The 17,460-nt window shown below is 40.5% G+C and overlaps 1 protein-coding gene across 1 annotated transcript in view; it reads right to left on the minus strand.

Annotated features, from left to right (window-relative positions):
- Positions 1-16,167: 16,167 nt before the first annotated feature.
- The window catches only part of LOC138442062 (cytochrome P450 2J2-like), a 35,171-nt gene continuing 33,878 nt past the window's right edge, over positions 16,168-17,460 (minus strand). Inside the window, exon 10 of the mRNA XM_069592930.1 lies at positions 16,168-16,691. Within this exon, the coding sequence (XP_069449031.1) occupies positions 16,513-16,691 (179 nt within the window). The 3' untranslated portion in view covers positions 16,168-16,512. The remainder of the gene's footprint in view (positions 16,692-17,460) is intronic.

The following is a 17,460-nucleotide window of genomic DNA, read 5'->3' on the forward strand; positions in this document are numbered from 1 at the left end:
CATGGGAGTTTCCAGGCAAGAGTACTGGAATGGGGTTCCGTTGCCACACACAAGAGGGACTCAGAAAAACTGCAGTGGGTCCTCAGAAATGGAACAAGGTGGTGTGCAGTGTGCAGAGAGGGCACTAGGTGGCATAGGAGAGCTGTCTGCTGAGATTGTTAAGAAGGGTGGGCAGAGTGAGAGCAGAATTGAGTTGGAGAGAACAGGAAATTTAACAGGGAATCACTGAGAACAATTGCAGGGAGACTCTTCCAAAGTCAAAGTAAAGCAGCTCCTGTGGAGAGAACATGTATATAGTAAGAAAAAGATGAGCCTGGAAATCAAAACAGGTTTGTTTCTGGAACCCAGCTCTGGTCACTTTGTAGTTGAGAATTCAAATGCAAAAGTAATCATTCTCTGAGCCTGAATTTCAAATTTCTAGAAGGAGGATAACAGAATTATTCTGAAGACTGATAAAAACATTTTGAAAGAACCTTTATAGTCCATGGCACATAGTCATTGCTTAACAATTCTTTTCTGTTTTTAATACTTAATGCTGCATAAGCTTGGATTCTTTTCCCTTGTGAGCTAATCTCATTAAGGGGCTCTAAATTAAAGCTGGAGAAATACCTTTGGGGATATTATGTTGGAAACACCAGTTTAATGTAATGTTGGTTCAGGTGATCTCAAATATGTATTCATATTTCAACATTCTATAGTCCCAGGATTGTGAAGGAGAATTTTCCAAAGTAAGCGTGGCAGGTCCCTGTGAGAAGTTCTCCCAAGGCAAAGAAAAGGACCTCATAGCAAAGGCTGACTGAGAATTGCTGCCTGCTGTATCTCAACAAGTATTAACAATGCATGTGCTAAGTTGCTTGTCATGTCCAACTTTTTGCAATTCTAAGGACTGTAGCCCACCAGGCTCCTCTCTTCATGGGATTTCCCAGGCAAGAATGCTGGAGTGGGTTGCTGTGCCCTCCTCCAGGGGATCTTCCCAACCCAGAGATGGAACCTGAGTCTCCTGCTTTGCAGGAGACTAGCAAAGCAGTCTAGCACCACCTAGCACCACTTTAGCACTAGCACCACCAGGGAAGCTCTGACAATGCACATCACACAGTGAAAACACTGGGAAATTTCACAGCAAAGAAAAGCCAATCTTTGCCTGAACATATTTGACCTAGGAATCCGCCTTCTTCACCACAACACCTGTTAACATTTATTTGAACTAATTTTCTAAGGACACCAAATGAAGAAAAAAAATCTGGTATCGCATCAACAGTAATACATCTCTCCTTCCATTTAAGTGTTTCCCTAAGACAAAAATACATGTGACTTTTCTAGTTAAGATTCTTACTATTTACCATAGGAGCTTGAAGACTTTGGCTGTTAGTGAACCTCTAATTACTTTGGGCAGGTGGTATCCAGCCAAACTGGTGTCCAGTGCCACCTCCCGGGGCATGTTCATGGGGATGATGTTTTCCATTCTCAGCACCTCTTGGACGACAGCACTGGTGGAGGGCAGGGAGTCTGGAGCGGCTGAGTTTGGCTGTTGTGATTGGCCAAGCATTCTGTCAATCTCAGCTTGGACTTCTTCTGAAAAAAGCAGAGGAGCTTCTAGTTTCTATTTTCCCATAACTTTCATGCAGCCTGGTCAAACTAAAGAATGGAATAACCAGGATCATAATGGCCAAAGCTATAGTAGGCTCTCCACACTAGCTCCTCAGGGAGGTATGTGAGTGGGAAGTGGGCCCTGGTGTGAGACAAATCTGGTGGCAAACTCTTGCTCCACAACATGTCTGCTGTGAGATCCTAAAGCTCTTTGAGCCTCAGTTTCTTCTCGTTATTAGTGATGGTGAATCCAATTTCCCTTTAGGAATATTGAGATTTATATGAACTGATTTATGGAAGCATACTGACCTGGGCCAGGTCCACCCACTGATGCACTGACCTTGGATTTTGGGGTTTGGGGCCATATAGAGAAGCCCCTAGCGCAGGGTGGTTGAAGTCGTCTCTGTCCAGAAAAGAAGAGGTCCGGGGTGTTGTAGATGAGATTTTCTTCATGCAAACTTGAATCAGTGTTGCCCTTATGCTAGAAAGCACAGTGATTATTGGCTTATGCAAATGGTTCTTAGTTGGCACAACAAAGGTGGCTTCATCCTAAAGAGAACAAGGAAGGATATCCCTCCCCAGGAGAAATGACTTTCCCTTTGGCCATCTCAGGAGGCACAGGCTTAATTAGCATCCTCCTACCTAAATGCTGGAAGGTTTTGTTACCTTTGGTGGATGAAAATTGAGAGTTATTTTTTTTAACTTCCATAATTTGGAAGAATCTATTATCACACTGGGATACAGCCTTTGGTTCCAATATTAGCCACACCATTCACTATGTGTACAACTTTATAGGAAGTGCTTAAAGCACAGTACAAAGAGACATACTCAAAAATACTACAGATAAATTAGAATGGAATTCTTACAGAGTGTTCAAGTGACCCATAGGAAGGCCAGAAAGGAGAAATAGAGGAATAAAAAAAGTGAAATAGAAAGTAAATAGTATAATGGCAGATGTATTTGTTCAGACCCCAAGAACTGTGCTAAATATAAATGATCTAGATTTATGAATTAAAAGAGAGAGCGGCAGAATGAAAACAATGACCCACCTATATGTTACATATAAAAACACATTCAAAATATAACCGTATAAGTAGGTTAAAAGTGAAAGAATGGAGAAGCATATGCTATGCAAATACTAATCAAAAGAGAGCTGCTGTGGCTAAATTATATTGGATAAACTTCAGGCAAAGAAAATCATCAGGGATGAAGAAGGACATTATGTAATAATTAAAGAGCCAGTTCACCAAGACAATGTAACAATTTTAATGTGCATGTGCCAAATAAAAGAGCTGCCAAATACATAAAATAAAACTACCAGAACTGACTAGATACAGAAATAAGCCTCTAATTATAGTTAGAAACTTCAACACACCTCTCCTAGTAATTGATAGAATTAGTAGATAAGAAGTCAACAAGGGCATGGAAGCACTAAACAACACACTCATCTCTTCAGTCTAACTGACATATAGTACAGAATGCTCCACACAGCAACAGCAGAAGACAGATTTTTTCAAATATGCATGGACTCTATCTTGGGTCATAAAACCAACCTTTATATATTTGTTCAAAGTTGAAATCATATAGTTAAATGTCCTCTGACCCTAATGATCTCCAACTGTAAATCATTAACAGGTAAAGAAAACAAGAAAAGCTTCTAATACTTGGAAATTAAACAACATATTTCTCAAAGAAGGGTATACAGGTTTAGGATCTTAGCTTTAAAATTCTATATACTAATCATGTCGCTTAGTGCTACCAGTTGGGTATTTCTCCTAGAAAGTGATAAAGCTATCTCCTTCTGAACTCGAGTTTGTGAAACAGGCTTGTGTTGAAAGTGCTCCAGGCATTTCTATCGATCTAGAACTATTCTTTGCTGAGTACCAACAATAAGCTATGTTGCTACTGCTACTGCTAAGTCACTTCAGTCGTGTCTGACTCTGTGCAACCCCGTAGAGGGCAGCCCACCAGGCTCAATGAACATTCCTTTTATTTCATCATCACAACCACCTACCATGGTCCTATTTGTCAGGAAGATACCTGTGCTGAGAGGCAGGGAAGAAGCTGATGATTCTTGAGAGTGTTGGGTGTTGAAGGGAATTTTAAGGAATTCAGAGTGGCCACAGTAAGGGAACGCTGAGGTAAGAAGACTATGAAGTGGAAAGAGGCTACAAGAAGGGATCCATGTGGCTCCTTAAGGAATATGAACTCTGGGAAGCAGCAGGAAGTACTAAGAAAACCTAGGCAGAGGAACATTTTAAAATGAATATTTTAGTGAGAGTGAATTGTAGACGGAGTAGCCCCTCCACCTCCTCCCCTCCCCACAACTGGCCCCTAATAGATCCTTTCCCTTTCTGGGCTGTAGCCCAGCCTGCCTGCTATCCACCAGATGTCAGGCATGGGATTCCCTGGAGAACATGCTTAGATATCAGAAAAAGGATAGGCTGGAAGATTTTTGTTTCATCAACTTATAGAATATTCACCACCTAAATATCTCAAGTTATGTTTTATTTGGTGAAGATTTTTAGGACTTCCCTAGTGGCTCATATGGTAAAACTGTCTGCCTACAATGTGGGAGACCCAGGTTCAATTCCTGGGCTGGAAGATCCCCTGAAGAAGGAAATGGAAACCCACTCCAGTACTCTTGCCTGGAAAATCCCATGGATGGATGGAGGAACCAGCTAGGAGTCCATGGGGTTGCAGAGTCTCATTTTCACTTTAGGACTTTATGTCCAGAAGGCAGCATCTCAAGTAACAGTGAGAGAACTGCTCAGAGGAGGTGAAGATGGGAGCCAGGTTATTTAGAAGTTTTGCAACAAAGATCAGGTAGTCTGAAAGGCAGAATGTTTTTGTTAATTAAAGGAAATCTAGATATCTCAAGCTAAGAAATTTAGCACTCTTCTACATATGGAAAGACGTAAGAGTCTGGGCTCACTGAAATCATTCCTTTGATAGGCACCTCACCTATCTGGGGCCAGTATCCTGTGTCTTCACATCCTGAGTTTCCTCCTGGCTCAACACAGGGAGTGGCTGCAGTCTGATGGCTGCTAGGTGGCAGCTGTTCTTTTCTTCCTGAGTTCCCTCAAGGTTAATCAGCTCACTATCTCTGGTGACTGCAATCGCTGATGACTCTGACAGCATTTGTTTACTGATACGGCAGGAAATATTCCATTTCTCATGTGTTGGTTTCTTTTCCATTAGTTTGTTGCTCTATCTAGAGAGTCTGTCATTCTCTGAGACCAAGGGGGCGCTAAGGTTTATGGCTTCATTGTTATCTCAGAGAACTCCACAGATACTTGAGCTTCTCAATTTTCAATCACCTTCTCACCAAAGGATGGAACCCAGCCTGGTGAAACATCAGAAAAACAGCAGCAGCTGACATTTTTTGCGAACTACTTTATACCAAGGCACTGAACTCTCCGCTTTATATAAATTGTTTCAGTAAAAAAAAACTATGTGTATGCATTTTTTGTTCCATCTAGCAGTTAAGGAAAAATAAATATCTTCTCAAAGTCTGAGAGAATTTGTTGTTAGTAGACCTGCCTCACAAGAAATGATTAAGTTCTTCAGAAAGAAGGAAAGATGTATAGAATACAAACACAGACCTAAATAAAGGACATTAAAGAAAAAAATTAAAGTATTAAATATTATTTGCTTTTACTTAATTGAGCTGATAAAAGTTTGTTCAAAATAAAAATAGCAATAATATACTTGGTGATTTCAGCAAATGCAAAGATGATAAAGATCAAATGTTGGAAGGGATAGAGTTAATTAGGAAAATTCTACTATAAGGTACTTGAACTACCAATCAAGTAGACTAGTTCTAGTTGAAAGTGGTTTTGAATTAGTTGGAAATATACTGTGAACTGTAGAGCCACCACTGAAATTTTAAAAATGAAATATAATTGACATGCTAAGACAAAGAGAAAATGGAATTATACAAAATACTCAGTTTAAAGGAGAGGAAAAAAAGAGTGAAAAACAAAAAGAAACAAAAATCAAAAGCAATGAACAGAAAACAGCAATGAATATGGTAGATGATAGTCTGTATCAATAACCACACTAAATGTTAATATTCTAAACAGACTAATTAAAAGACTGTCTGTTAGATTCCATTAAAGAAAAAAACAAGACCTGTTTCAGATGGTTTTTTATTAATGTACAGAAACACAACTGAGTTTTGTAGGTTTTTGATCCTGCAAATTTGCTGAATTAATTTATTTCTAACAGCTTTGTGTATGTGGTATCTTTAGTGCTTCCTACATATTAATATAAGGGCTTCCCTGGTGGCTCAGAGGTTAAACCGTCTGTCTCCAATGCGGGAGACTCGGGTTTGATCCCTGGGTCGGGGAGATCCCCTGGAGAAGGAAATGGTAATCCACTCCAGTATTCTTGCCTGGAGAATCCCATGGCTGGAGAAGCCTGGTAGGCTACAGTCCATGGGGTCCCAAAGAGTCAGACACGACTGAGAGACTTCACTTCACTTCTTCACTTCACATATTAATATAGTATCATCTGCACACAGAGAAGGAGGAAAAACAGCCTCACTCTTTAACAGAAAATTGGATTAAAGATTTACTAAGCATGGCCCCTCCCATCAGTTCAGTTCAGTTTAGTCTCCCAGTTGTGTCCAAATCTTTGCAGCCCCATGCACTGCAGCACGCCAGGCTTCCCTGTACATTACGAACTCCTGGAGTTTACCCAAACTCACATCCTTTGAGTCGGTGATGCCATCCAACCATCTTATCCTCTGCCATCCCCTTCTCTTCCTGCCCTCAATCTTTCCCAACATCAGGGTCTTTCTAATGAGTCAGTTCTTCACATCAGGTGGCCAAAATATTGGTGCTTCAGCTGCAGCATCAGTGCTTCCAATGAATATTCAAGACTGATTTCCTTTAGGATGGACTGGTTTGACTCCTTGTTGTCCAAGGGACTCTCAAGAGTTTTCTCCAACACCACAGTTCAAAAGCATAGGTTCTTCAGTAATCAGCCTTCTTTATAGTCCAACTCTCATATCCATACCTGACTACTGGAAAAACCATAGTCTTGACTAGACAGACCTTGGTTGGCAAAGTAATGTCTCTGCTTTTTAATATGCTATCTAGATTGGTCTGAATGGTTTGCCTTGGAAACGAACAGAGATCATTCTGTTGTTTTTGAGATTGCATCCAAGTACTGCATTTCGGACTCTTTTGTTGACCATGATGGCTACTCCATTTCTTCTACGGGATTTCTGCCCACAGTAGTAGATATAATGGTCATCTGAGTTAAGTTCACCCATTCCAGTCCATTTTAGTTCACTGATTCCTAGAATGTCAACATTCACTCTTGCCATCTCCTGTTTGACCACTTCCAATTTGCCTTGATAGCATATGGGTACCAACAAACCTGGGGAGTTTCTCTTTCAGTATCCTATCCTTTTGCCTTTTCATACTGTTTATGGGTTTCTCAAGGCAAGAATATTGAAGTGGTTTGCCATTCCCTTCTCCAGTAGATCACATTCTGTCCTTTTAGAACTAACACCCCCAAAAGATGTCCTTTTCATTAAAGGGAACTGGAATGCAAAAGTAGGAAGTCAAGAAACACCTGGAGTAACAGGAAAATTTGGCTTTGGAATATGGAATGAAGCAGGGCAAAGGCTAATAGAGATTTGCCAAGAAAACGCAATGGTCATAGGAAACACCCTCTTCCAACAACACAAGAGAAGACTCTACACGTGGACATTACCAGATGGTCAACACTGAGATCAGATTGATTATATTCTTTGCAGACAAAGATGGAGAAGCTCTATACAGTCAGCAAAAACAAGACTGGGAGCTGACTGTGGCTCAGATCATAAACTCATTGCCAAATTCAGATGTAAATTGAAGAAAGTAGGGACTAGATCATTCAGTTCAGTTCAGTTCAGTTGCTCAGTCGTGTCCAACTCTTTGCGACCCCATGAATCGCAACACACCAGGCCTCCCTGTCCACCCCCAACTCCCAGAGTTTACTCAGATTCACGTCCATCAAGTCAGTGATGCCATCTAGCCATCTCATCCTCTGTTGTCCCCTTCTTCTCCTGCCCCCAATCCCTCCCAGCATCAGAGTCTTTTCCAATGAGTCAACTCTTAGCATGAGGTGGCCAAAGTACTGGAGTTTCAGTTTTAGCATCAGTCCTTCCAATGAACACCGAAGACTGATCTCCTTTAGAATGGACTGGTTGGATTTCCTTGCAGTTCAAGGGACTCTCAAGAGTCTTTGCCAACACCACAGTTCAAAAGCATCAATTCTTCAGCGCTCAGCTTTCTTCACAGTCCAACTGTCACATCCATACATGACTACTGGAAACCATAGCCTTCACTAGACGGACCTTTGTTGGCAAAGTAATGTCTCTGCTTTTGAATATGCTGTCTAGGTTGGTCATAACCTTCTTTCCAAGGAGTAAGTGTCTTTTAGTTTCATGGCTGGAATAACCATCTGCAGTGATTTGGGAGCCCCCAAAATTAAAGTCTGACACTGTTTCCACTGTTTCCCCATCTATTTCCCATGAAGTGATGGGACCAGATGCCATGATTTTAGTTTTCTGAATGTTGAGGTTTAAGCCAAATTTTTCACTCTCCTTTTAACTTTCATCAAAAGGCTTTTCAGTTCCTCTTCACTTTCTGCCATGAGGGTGGTATCATCTGCATATCTGAGGTGATTGATATTTCTCCCAGCAATCTGGATTCCAGCTTGTGCTTCTCCCAGTCCAGCATCTCATGATGTACTCTGCATAGAAGTTTAAAAAGCAGGGTGACAATATACAGCCTTGATGGACTCCTTTTCCTATTTGGAACCAGTCTGTTGTTCCATGTCCAGTTCTAACTGTTGCTTCCTGACCTGCATATAGGTTTCTCAAGAGGCAGGTCAGGTGGTCTGGTATGCCCATCTCTTTCAGAATTTTCCACAGTTTATTGTGATCCACATAGTCAAAGGCTTTGGCATAGTCAATAAAGCATAAATAGATGTTTTTCTGGAACTCCCTCACTTTTTTGATGATCCAGCAGATGTTGGAAATTTGGCCTCTGGTTCTTCTGCCTTTTCTAAAACCAGCTTGAACATCTGGAAGTTCATGGTTCACGTATTGCTGAAGCCTGGCTTAGAGAATATTGATCATTACTAGCATGTGAGATGAGTGCAATTGTGCGGTAGTTCGAGCATTCTTTGGCATTTCCTTTCTTTGGGATTGGAATGAAAACTGACCTTTTCCAGTCCTGTGGCCACTGCTGAGTTTTCCAAATTTGCTGGCATATTGAGTGCAGCACTTTCACAGCATCATCTTTCAGGATTTGAAATAGCTCAACTGGAATTCCATCACCTCCACTAGCTTTGTTCATAGTGATGCTTCCTAAGGCCCACTTGAATTCACATTCCAGGATGTCTGGCTCTAGGTGTGTGATCACATCGGGATTATCTGGGCCAACCTAGACAGCATATTATTCCCTGGTGGCTCAAATGGTAACGCATCTCTCTACAATGCGCGAGACCTGGGTTCAATCCCTGGGTCAGGAAGATCCTCTGGAGAAGGACATGGCAACACACTCCAGTGTTCTTGCCTGGAGAATCCCAGGGACAGAGGAGCTGGAGGGCTTCCGTCTATGGGGTCGCACAGAGTTGGACACAACTGAAGTGACTTAGCAGCAGCAGCATGGTCCATGGGTTGCAAAGAGTTGGACACGACTGAGTAACAGTCAATTCACTTCGTATACATATGTATTTGTTTATATTTTGTATATTCACTCAATCCTTGAAAGAGGCTTATGATATTTCCATGTCTTAGCCCTTGTGAATAATACTACAGTGGACATAGTAGTACAGATGTCTCTTCATTAAATTAATTCTCTTTCTTTAGATATTTACCCAGAAGTAGGATTATTGGATCATAAGGTTGATCTATTTTAAATTTTTGAGTAGTCTTTATAATGTTTTCCATAATGGTTGTGCCAATTTACTTACTCATCGGCAGTGTGTACAAGGGTTTGTCCGTGTACTTGCCAACACTTGATATCTTTTGATAATAGCCATTCTGACAAGTATGAGGGGATAGCTCATTGTCATTTTCATTTTCCTAATGATAAGTAATGTTGAGCACTCACTGGTAACTTATTTCATCACTATCACTGCTATAGTTAATTTGTTATAAGTCATATTTGAATATAATTGACAAAGCTGTTCGACTAAAAAAACCCAGGTTCTTATTTTGGCTGTGCATTCATTCTGCCTTGGTGAGCTTTGGCAAAACATTTCACTCTTTTGGGCCGTCTGTATAATGAGAATAATATTTTCACTTCATCCTGAGAGTTCTAAGACTTAAATCAGATTAAGGCAAAAGTCCTGAGATATCTGATATCTACTAGGCTTATAGTGAATTTGGGAATCTTATCCATCCTAATCAGTTTCCTGTGGATACAGTCCAGTAGAAGTTCTTAACCACAGTTACCTGAACAGCTACTATCTGAAGTAAACATGGCTAATTTTCAAATTACACTTTCAAATAAGTGTTACTTTTTGAAATTTTAATGAAGTCCAGCTTACTTTTTGTTTCATAAATCATGCATTTGGTGTTGTATGGAAAATCATTGAGAAACTCTCAAGGTCATCTAGATAGCTTCCTTGTTAAATCCTAGAAGTTTAATAGTTTTGAGTTTTATATTTACATCTATGATCCATTTTGAGTCAGCCTTTGTGAGAATTGTAACATCTGTGTCCAGGTTCATTTTTTCCATAGGGATGTCCAGTTATTCCAGCAACTTTCAGAAGATATTATTTTTTCTTCATTGAATTGCATTTGCTCCTTTGTCAAAGGATTGTGTGTTTCTGAATCTATTTCTGGGGTCTTTATTCTGTTCTACTGATCTATGTGTCTATTCTCCACCAATACCACACATCCTAATATGCAGCTTTATAGTAAGTCTTGAAATCTGCTGGCATCAGTCCTCCAAATTTGCTCTTCTCTTTCAATTTTGTGTTTATTATTCTGGATCTTTTGCCTTTCCATAAACACTTTAGGAACAGATCGTCAACTTTGTATTATTAATTTACATAAAATGAGTGATAAGTAAAGAAAGTTCTCATATTTAGCTTGCTTACAATACCAAGTTTTTAATTTCAAATTTCTATTGTTCTTTGCTTGTATTTAAAGAAATTAAAATTTCTGTGTTAATCTTGTATTACTTACTACTTTGTAGCATAATCCAATGTTTTATCTTACTACGTTGCTAACATTGCTTACTAGTTCCAGAAGGTATTTTGTTAATTTCTTGTGATTCTCTAATAGACATTTTGTTTCTTTCTTGGTAGTATATATATATACATACATATATATACACACACATATATATATCTTTTGTCTCATTTTCTTGTCATATTGCATTAGTTAGGACTTCTAGTACAATCTTGAATAAGATGGATACCTATATCTTTTTACTGATCTTCTGAGGAAAGCATCTAGCTTCTCGCCATTGACTATGATGTTAGTTAGCCATGAGTTCTCTGTAGATATTTTTTTTTATCAAGTTGAGGAGGTCCTTCTCTATTCTTCATTTGCTAACAGTTTTTATTATTAGTGCATGTTGGAGTTTGTCAAATGCTCCTTCGGCCTCTGTTGATGAAATCATATGAATATTCTTCTTTAGCCTCTTGATGTGATGGAGCTTCATTAACTGAATTTCAAACCCACTTTGCACCATAGAAAAAATTCCACTTGATTGTGATGTATAACTGTGTAATCTTTGAATTGGATTTACTAATACTTGTTCGAAGATTTTTGCACTTATATCAAGAGAGATTGATTTTTCCCTTTTTCTGATCTCTTTGGGGATTTTCTTGTTTGTTTGTTTGTTTTTAGTGCTGGTCTCAAGGGCTGAATTATGAAGTATTTCCTATGCTTTGATTTTCTGGAAGAGATTGTAGCAACTTGCTATAATTTTCATCTTAAAGTTTAGTAGAATAGGTATTTGGAAGCTTCTGGATCTGGTGCTTTCATTTTTCAAAGTTTATTAATTATTTAATTTCTTCAATGGATATAGGCCTATTGAGATACCTATTTCTCCTTGTGAGTTTTTCTAGACTGTGTTTCAGTGAATTGGCCCATTTATCAAATTTGTGGGCACAGAGCTGTTCATAATATTCCTTTCTTACAATGTCCATGAGATGAGTAGTGATGTTGCATGTTTATTTACAGTAGTAACTTAAAACATCTCTCTCTTTTTCTTAGTTAACTTGGCTAGATGTTGCCAATTTAAAAAATAATTTTTTTAACTTTTGGTTTTGTTCATTTTCTCTATTTTCCTATCTTCAATTTCATTCACTGATGCTTTCATTTTTATTATTTTCTTATGCTTTCAATTTAATTTTCTCTTCCTTTTCTAGAACCATGAGGTGGAAGCATAGATTATTTTAAACCTTTCTTTATTCAATGGTATAAATTTTCCTCAAAGCACTGATCTCACTGCATCTACACATTTTGATACTTTATATTTTCATTGTTTAAAAACATTTTTTGGAGATTTCTTCTTTGATCCATGTTTATTTGTGTGTGTTGTTCAATATTCAAATAGTTCTAAGTTATTCATGTACTATTCTTTTATTGGTCTCTAGTTAACTCTATTTTGTTATGAATGCTTAATTTGTGTGATTTCCATGTGATATTTGATAAAGTGTGTTTTATACTTAGAATGTGGCCTATTTGGTGAATGTTCAACACGAGCTTGAGAAGGATATGTGTGCTACTCTAGTTAGATTATGAATTCTATAAATCGCAATTGGATCCAAGTAAGTGGTAATATTGCATGATTCAACTTTGCCTTTACTGATTTTCTGACTCTTGGTTCTGTCCACTGATGGTAGAGGGATATTCAAGCATCTAACTATAATAAGAAATTCATCTATTTTGCCTTGAAGTTCCATCAGTTTGCAGGTGCATGCACATTATAGAATTGCTATGTCTTCGTGGAAAACTGATCCTTTTGTTATTTACTTCCCTTTTAAAGTTTATGATAATTTTCCTTGCTCTGATATCAGCACTTAGTACAGCTACTTCACTTTTCTTTAGATTGGTGTTAGGATGGTGTATCTGCAGAGGGCATGGCAATCCACTCTAGTATTCTTGCCTGGAGAATCCCATGGGCAGAGGAATTTGGTGGGCTACAGTCCATGGGGTTGCAAAAAGTCATACATGACTGAGAGATGAACACTTTCAACTTTCAGTTTTCAGGATGGTATTTCTTCCTCCAACTTTTTAATTTCTTCAGTGTTTCCATATCTAAAATGGGTCTCTTTGAGACCCATGCAAGACAGGGGTGAAAGGAATATTCATAACCTAGGTGCTTTTCAGGAAAATCAGTGCCTCATCCATGATGTCACAGAACATGTCTTACGCTGGCATGCTGTGTGTCAGACACAGACACAAAGGAAGAGGGGGAGGGAACCTGGAGCTTCCAAAATAGATGAGGAATAAGAGAGTTATAAAAGGACAGAAAACAAAAATTATTTTGTAATGCTTTTACAGATCGAGAATTTATATTTTACAGTCTCTCAATGTGCTTTTGAGAAAAGAAAAGGGCAGAAAGTTCAACTACCCTCAGTCCTGTGTCCCCAGGTTTCTGGTTAATTGTGGTCACATGCTACTTGGGTCTGGGCCCCATTGCATCTATCAGGCCAGATGAGTGTCCAGGGGTTTTCCATTGATCCCATGGGAGTAGGTGGATGCCTGCCCTTATAGAGTCATGGAAATGCACAACGGAATAGGAATGGATCTCAGAGATGACTATAAAAAGCCCTATGTTTTATAATTTAGGAGACTGAACACATAATGAAAAGTATTTTGGCCAATTCTAAGTCTCCAAAGAGGATGAACTGATGGGGGAATAAGGAGTGGAAGACAAGGTCTCAGATGTTTGGGTGTTCAAGCTCTGTTTGACTCCTTTTCTTCTAGAAACATAATTTGCAGTGCTTTCCAGAGAGGCAGCTTTCCAAGAGGTTACAAGGAAAGAGCATTGGGGTGATGCAGCCCCGGCTGCTCTCAGTGTCCTGCTGCTGTTGTTCAGTCACTCAGGTGTGTCCAGCTCTTTGTGATCCCATGGACTGCAGCAAGCTAGGCTTCCCTGTCCATCACCAACTCCCGGAGCCTGCTCAAACTCATGTCCATCAAGTCGGTGATGCCATCCAGCCATCTCTGTTGCCCCCTTCTCCTCCTACCCTCAACCTTTCCCAGAATCAGGGTCTTTTCTAATGAGTCACCTCTTTGCATCACGTGGCCAAAGTATTGGAGCTTCAGCTTCAGCATCAGTCTTTCCAATGAATATTCAGGGTTTATTTCCTTTGGGATTGACTAGTTTGATTTCCTTGCTGTCCAAGGGACTCTCAAGAGTCTTCTCCAGCACCACAATTTGAAAGAATCAATTCTTCAGCGCTCAATCTTCTTTATGGTTCAACTTTGACTTCTGTACATGACTAGTGGAAAATCATAGCTTTGAGTATACAGATCTTTATTGGAAAAATGATGTCTTTCCTTTTTAATGCTGTCTAGGTTGACTCGATGGATGTGAGTCTGAGTGAATTCTGGGAGTTGGTGATGGACAGGGAGGCCTGGTGTGCTGCGATTCATGGGGTCACAGAGTCGGATGCAACTGAGCAACTGAACTGAACTGAACTGAGGTTTGTCATAGCTTTTCTTCCAAGGAGCAAGGGTCTTTGAATTTCATGGCTGCAGTCACCATCTGCAGTGATCTTGGAGCCCAAGAAAATAAAGCCTGCTAATGTTTCCACTTTTTCCCTGTCTCTTTTCCATGAAGTGAGTTCTAGTCTAGCTCAACCCTCCCCATGCACTTTAGGAAACACAACCATTTCTCTTTGACTTCCAATTGGCTTTGACAGACTTAGGATAGATCCAGCCACACACTTTCTCTCTCCCTCCCCCCCTCCCTCCCTATTTCTATTTCCCTTTCTAATGGTGCTCACTGATTTAGCTTTTCTCTGAATCCCAGCAACAGGATTTAAGAGCCCCATGCCTTCATGGCCCTTTTTGCTCTGAGCTACTTAAATTCCTTAATTCTAACAGTTTTAGGAAAAAAGATCTTCTATAAGGTTTAACGCAGTTTACCAGGTGTCATTGTTTGTCTGCATGTGGGTTGACATCCAAATCCCATGGGCTCTCAGTGGAACTTGGCCTTCCAGTTGATGGCATTTTCTCTCCTTAGTGCCCACACAGGGGGGCTGAGCAGGATTCCTGCATTTCTGTCTCCTTCTATACTATACTTTGTCAATGCTCATCAGCTGTGTTTAGGCTGGGGATACATGTCAATCACAGTGACAATTTTTTTTAAATTTTAATTGGAGGCTAATTACTTAAGCCAAAGAACTAAATAGACATTTCTCCAAAGAAGACAATCATATGTTAAGAAAATATCTATCACAACCACCATGTTCTTAACAACAATAGGTGTGTTGGTAAATAATGCATGAGGGATGTTTTAAGGTAAGAAGGTACCTTAAAGAGTCAGAAAGTATTTCCACATTTACTTCCCCCTAACCAACCTAGGAGAAGGGGACGACAGAGGATGAGATGGCTGGATGGCATCACCGACTCGATGGATGTGATTTTGAGTGAACTCCGGGAGTTGGTGATGGACAGGGAGGCCTGGTGTGCTGCAATTCATGGAGTCGCAAAGAGTTGGACATGACTGAGTGACTGAACTGAACTGAACCAACCTAGATAGCATATTAAAAAGCAGAGACATTACTTTGCCAGTAACGGTCCTTCTAGTCAAGGCTATGGTTTTTCCAGTGGTCATGTGTGGATGTGAGAGTTGGACTGTGAAGAAACTGAGCGCCGAAGAATTGATGCTTTTGAACTGTGGTGTTGGAGAAGACACTTGAGAGTCCCTTGGACTGCAAGGATATCCAACCAGTCCATCCTAAAAGAGATCAGTCCTGGGTGTTCATTGGAAGGACTGATGCTGAGGCTGAAACTCCAGTACTTTGGCTACCTCATGCAGAGTTGACTCATTGGAAAAGATCCTGATGCTGGAAGGGATTGGGGGCAGGAGGAGAAGGGAATGACAGAGGATGAGATGGCTGGATGGCATCACTGACTCAATGCACATGAGTTTGAGTGAACTCCGGGAATTGGTGATGGACCGGGAGGCCTGGCGTGCTGCGATTCAAGGGGTCACAAAGAGCTGGACATGACTAAGCGACTGAACTGAACTGAACTGAACTTGCTTTCCATGTTTGTTTAAATTTCGTGACATTCTATTTGGCTCTGGTGTCCAAGACCAAGGTAGTGTTTTCTTAGGTAAACCAGAGAAACTGCTTTTCCATAGAACTGTGCTTATCAATCAGGAATCTACCTGCCCTGTTGACTTCCCAGGTGCCAGTCTGAGGCAGAAGCAGGATAAGCTTGCCCAATGCTACCAAGTGTGAGGGCCTTTCTGGCTGACCTCTGTGATTGCCCCAGGGCCAGACTCCTAACTCTTATCCACCATTTGGCACCACTTTGATCCAGGCCATCTCAACAGGCCAGAAGCAAGTCCTCGTCTAAGGAAGGACACAGAGGGAGGCAGATCACAACTGTGAATTTTATTATGTGCTTTATAGTTTCCAAGCAATTTAAAGCCCTTTATTTCCTCTGATCTTTGCATTAGTTTTTCCTTTAGAGAAGAAATCATTGTCCACCTTATACTTCCCAGATGAAAATGAAATCACTCACAACATAACTGATTAGCCCAAGGCCCCACTGGAGACGGTAAAGCTGGGGTTTGGATCCAGTTTCCTCTGAGTCCGGTTCCTGTGAACTGCCCTAGAGGCACTGAATGCTGCTCCCTCACTTCTGAGCATGTGCTCTGTCTTGAGGGGAACAGGCCCACTGTTCTTGCTTTCCTTCCCCTCCTCCTCTCGAAAATTTCAGGCCCGAGGAATAGCACAGAGGCGGTAGCTGACTGGGGAGTTGGTCAGGCTTGCTCTCAACTTTATGCTCAGCTTCTCATTCTCTGGAGGCCTGAAGGTAAAATTTTGCAGAAGTGAAGTAAAGAAAATAAACAACTCAGTTCTGGCCAATTGTTCTCCAAGGCACATCCGCTTTCCTGAAAGACAAAAGTAGGACATGAGTTACCTGCTCAGGTGGTGACTCTCGCAAGGACTGAAATCCTGTACCACGTCTTAAAAAACCTGAGCAAAGTGAGAGCCTGATAGGCCCTGGCCTTTATGTAGCTGGCTTATTTCATGGCAACCACCTTGTAAACCAAAGCCCAGTTAAGTGAATCTACAATCGCACAGCTCAGTGCTTTCAGGGCTCAGGATGGTAAGGCACAGTGTGTATGTGCCGACTGTGGACAGAACAACAGAGAGGCTGGGTTGACCTACAAACGGCATCTAACCTAAAGTCTATCAAAAATCCATTTGGAAATGATGATGGCAAAAGCAGACAAAAAGCAAAATTCTGTTTTAATATTTTTCAATCATTAAAAAAAACAAAACTGTTGAGAAGTATAAGAAAGTGAACATCAGATCAAGCCTTCTCAAGTATGAGGAAGCTTCTTGATACGTCACGTTTCCCTCCATTGGGACTGGGAATCTCCCTGCCAGGGCTCCCTGTGCAGGGCCGACCCCATCTCTGCCCACCTCTGCACCATCTCTTCCAGGCTCCCCCAGCCCCTCCCTGCATGATGACCTCCTCCCTACTTGGGCTACAACACCTTACTCGGGTCTCCATTATCCCTCTTGTGGGTGTTTTAATAACTTAATTTCTCACTAATTAATATACGTTCACTGCAAAAATGAAAAATAAATGTCTGAGAAGTATAAAGATATAAAAGATGTTGATAATCCCATAATCCAGACAAAACCCTTGTT

This window comes from Ovis canadensis, chromosome 1 (genome assembly GCF_042477335.2).
Source record: "Ovis canadensis isolate MfBH-ARS-UI-01 breed Bighorn chromosome 1, ARS-UI_OviCan_v2, whole genome shotgun sequence".
NCBI lineage: Eukaryota > Metazoa > Chordata > Mammalia > Artiodactyla > Bovidae > Ovis > Ovis canadensis.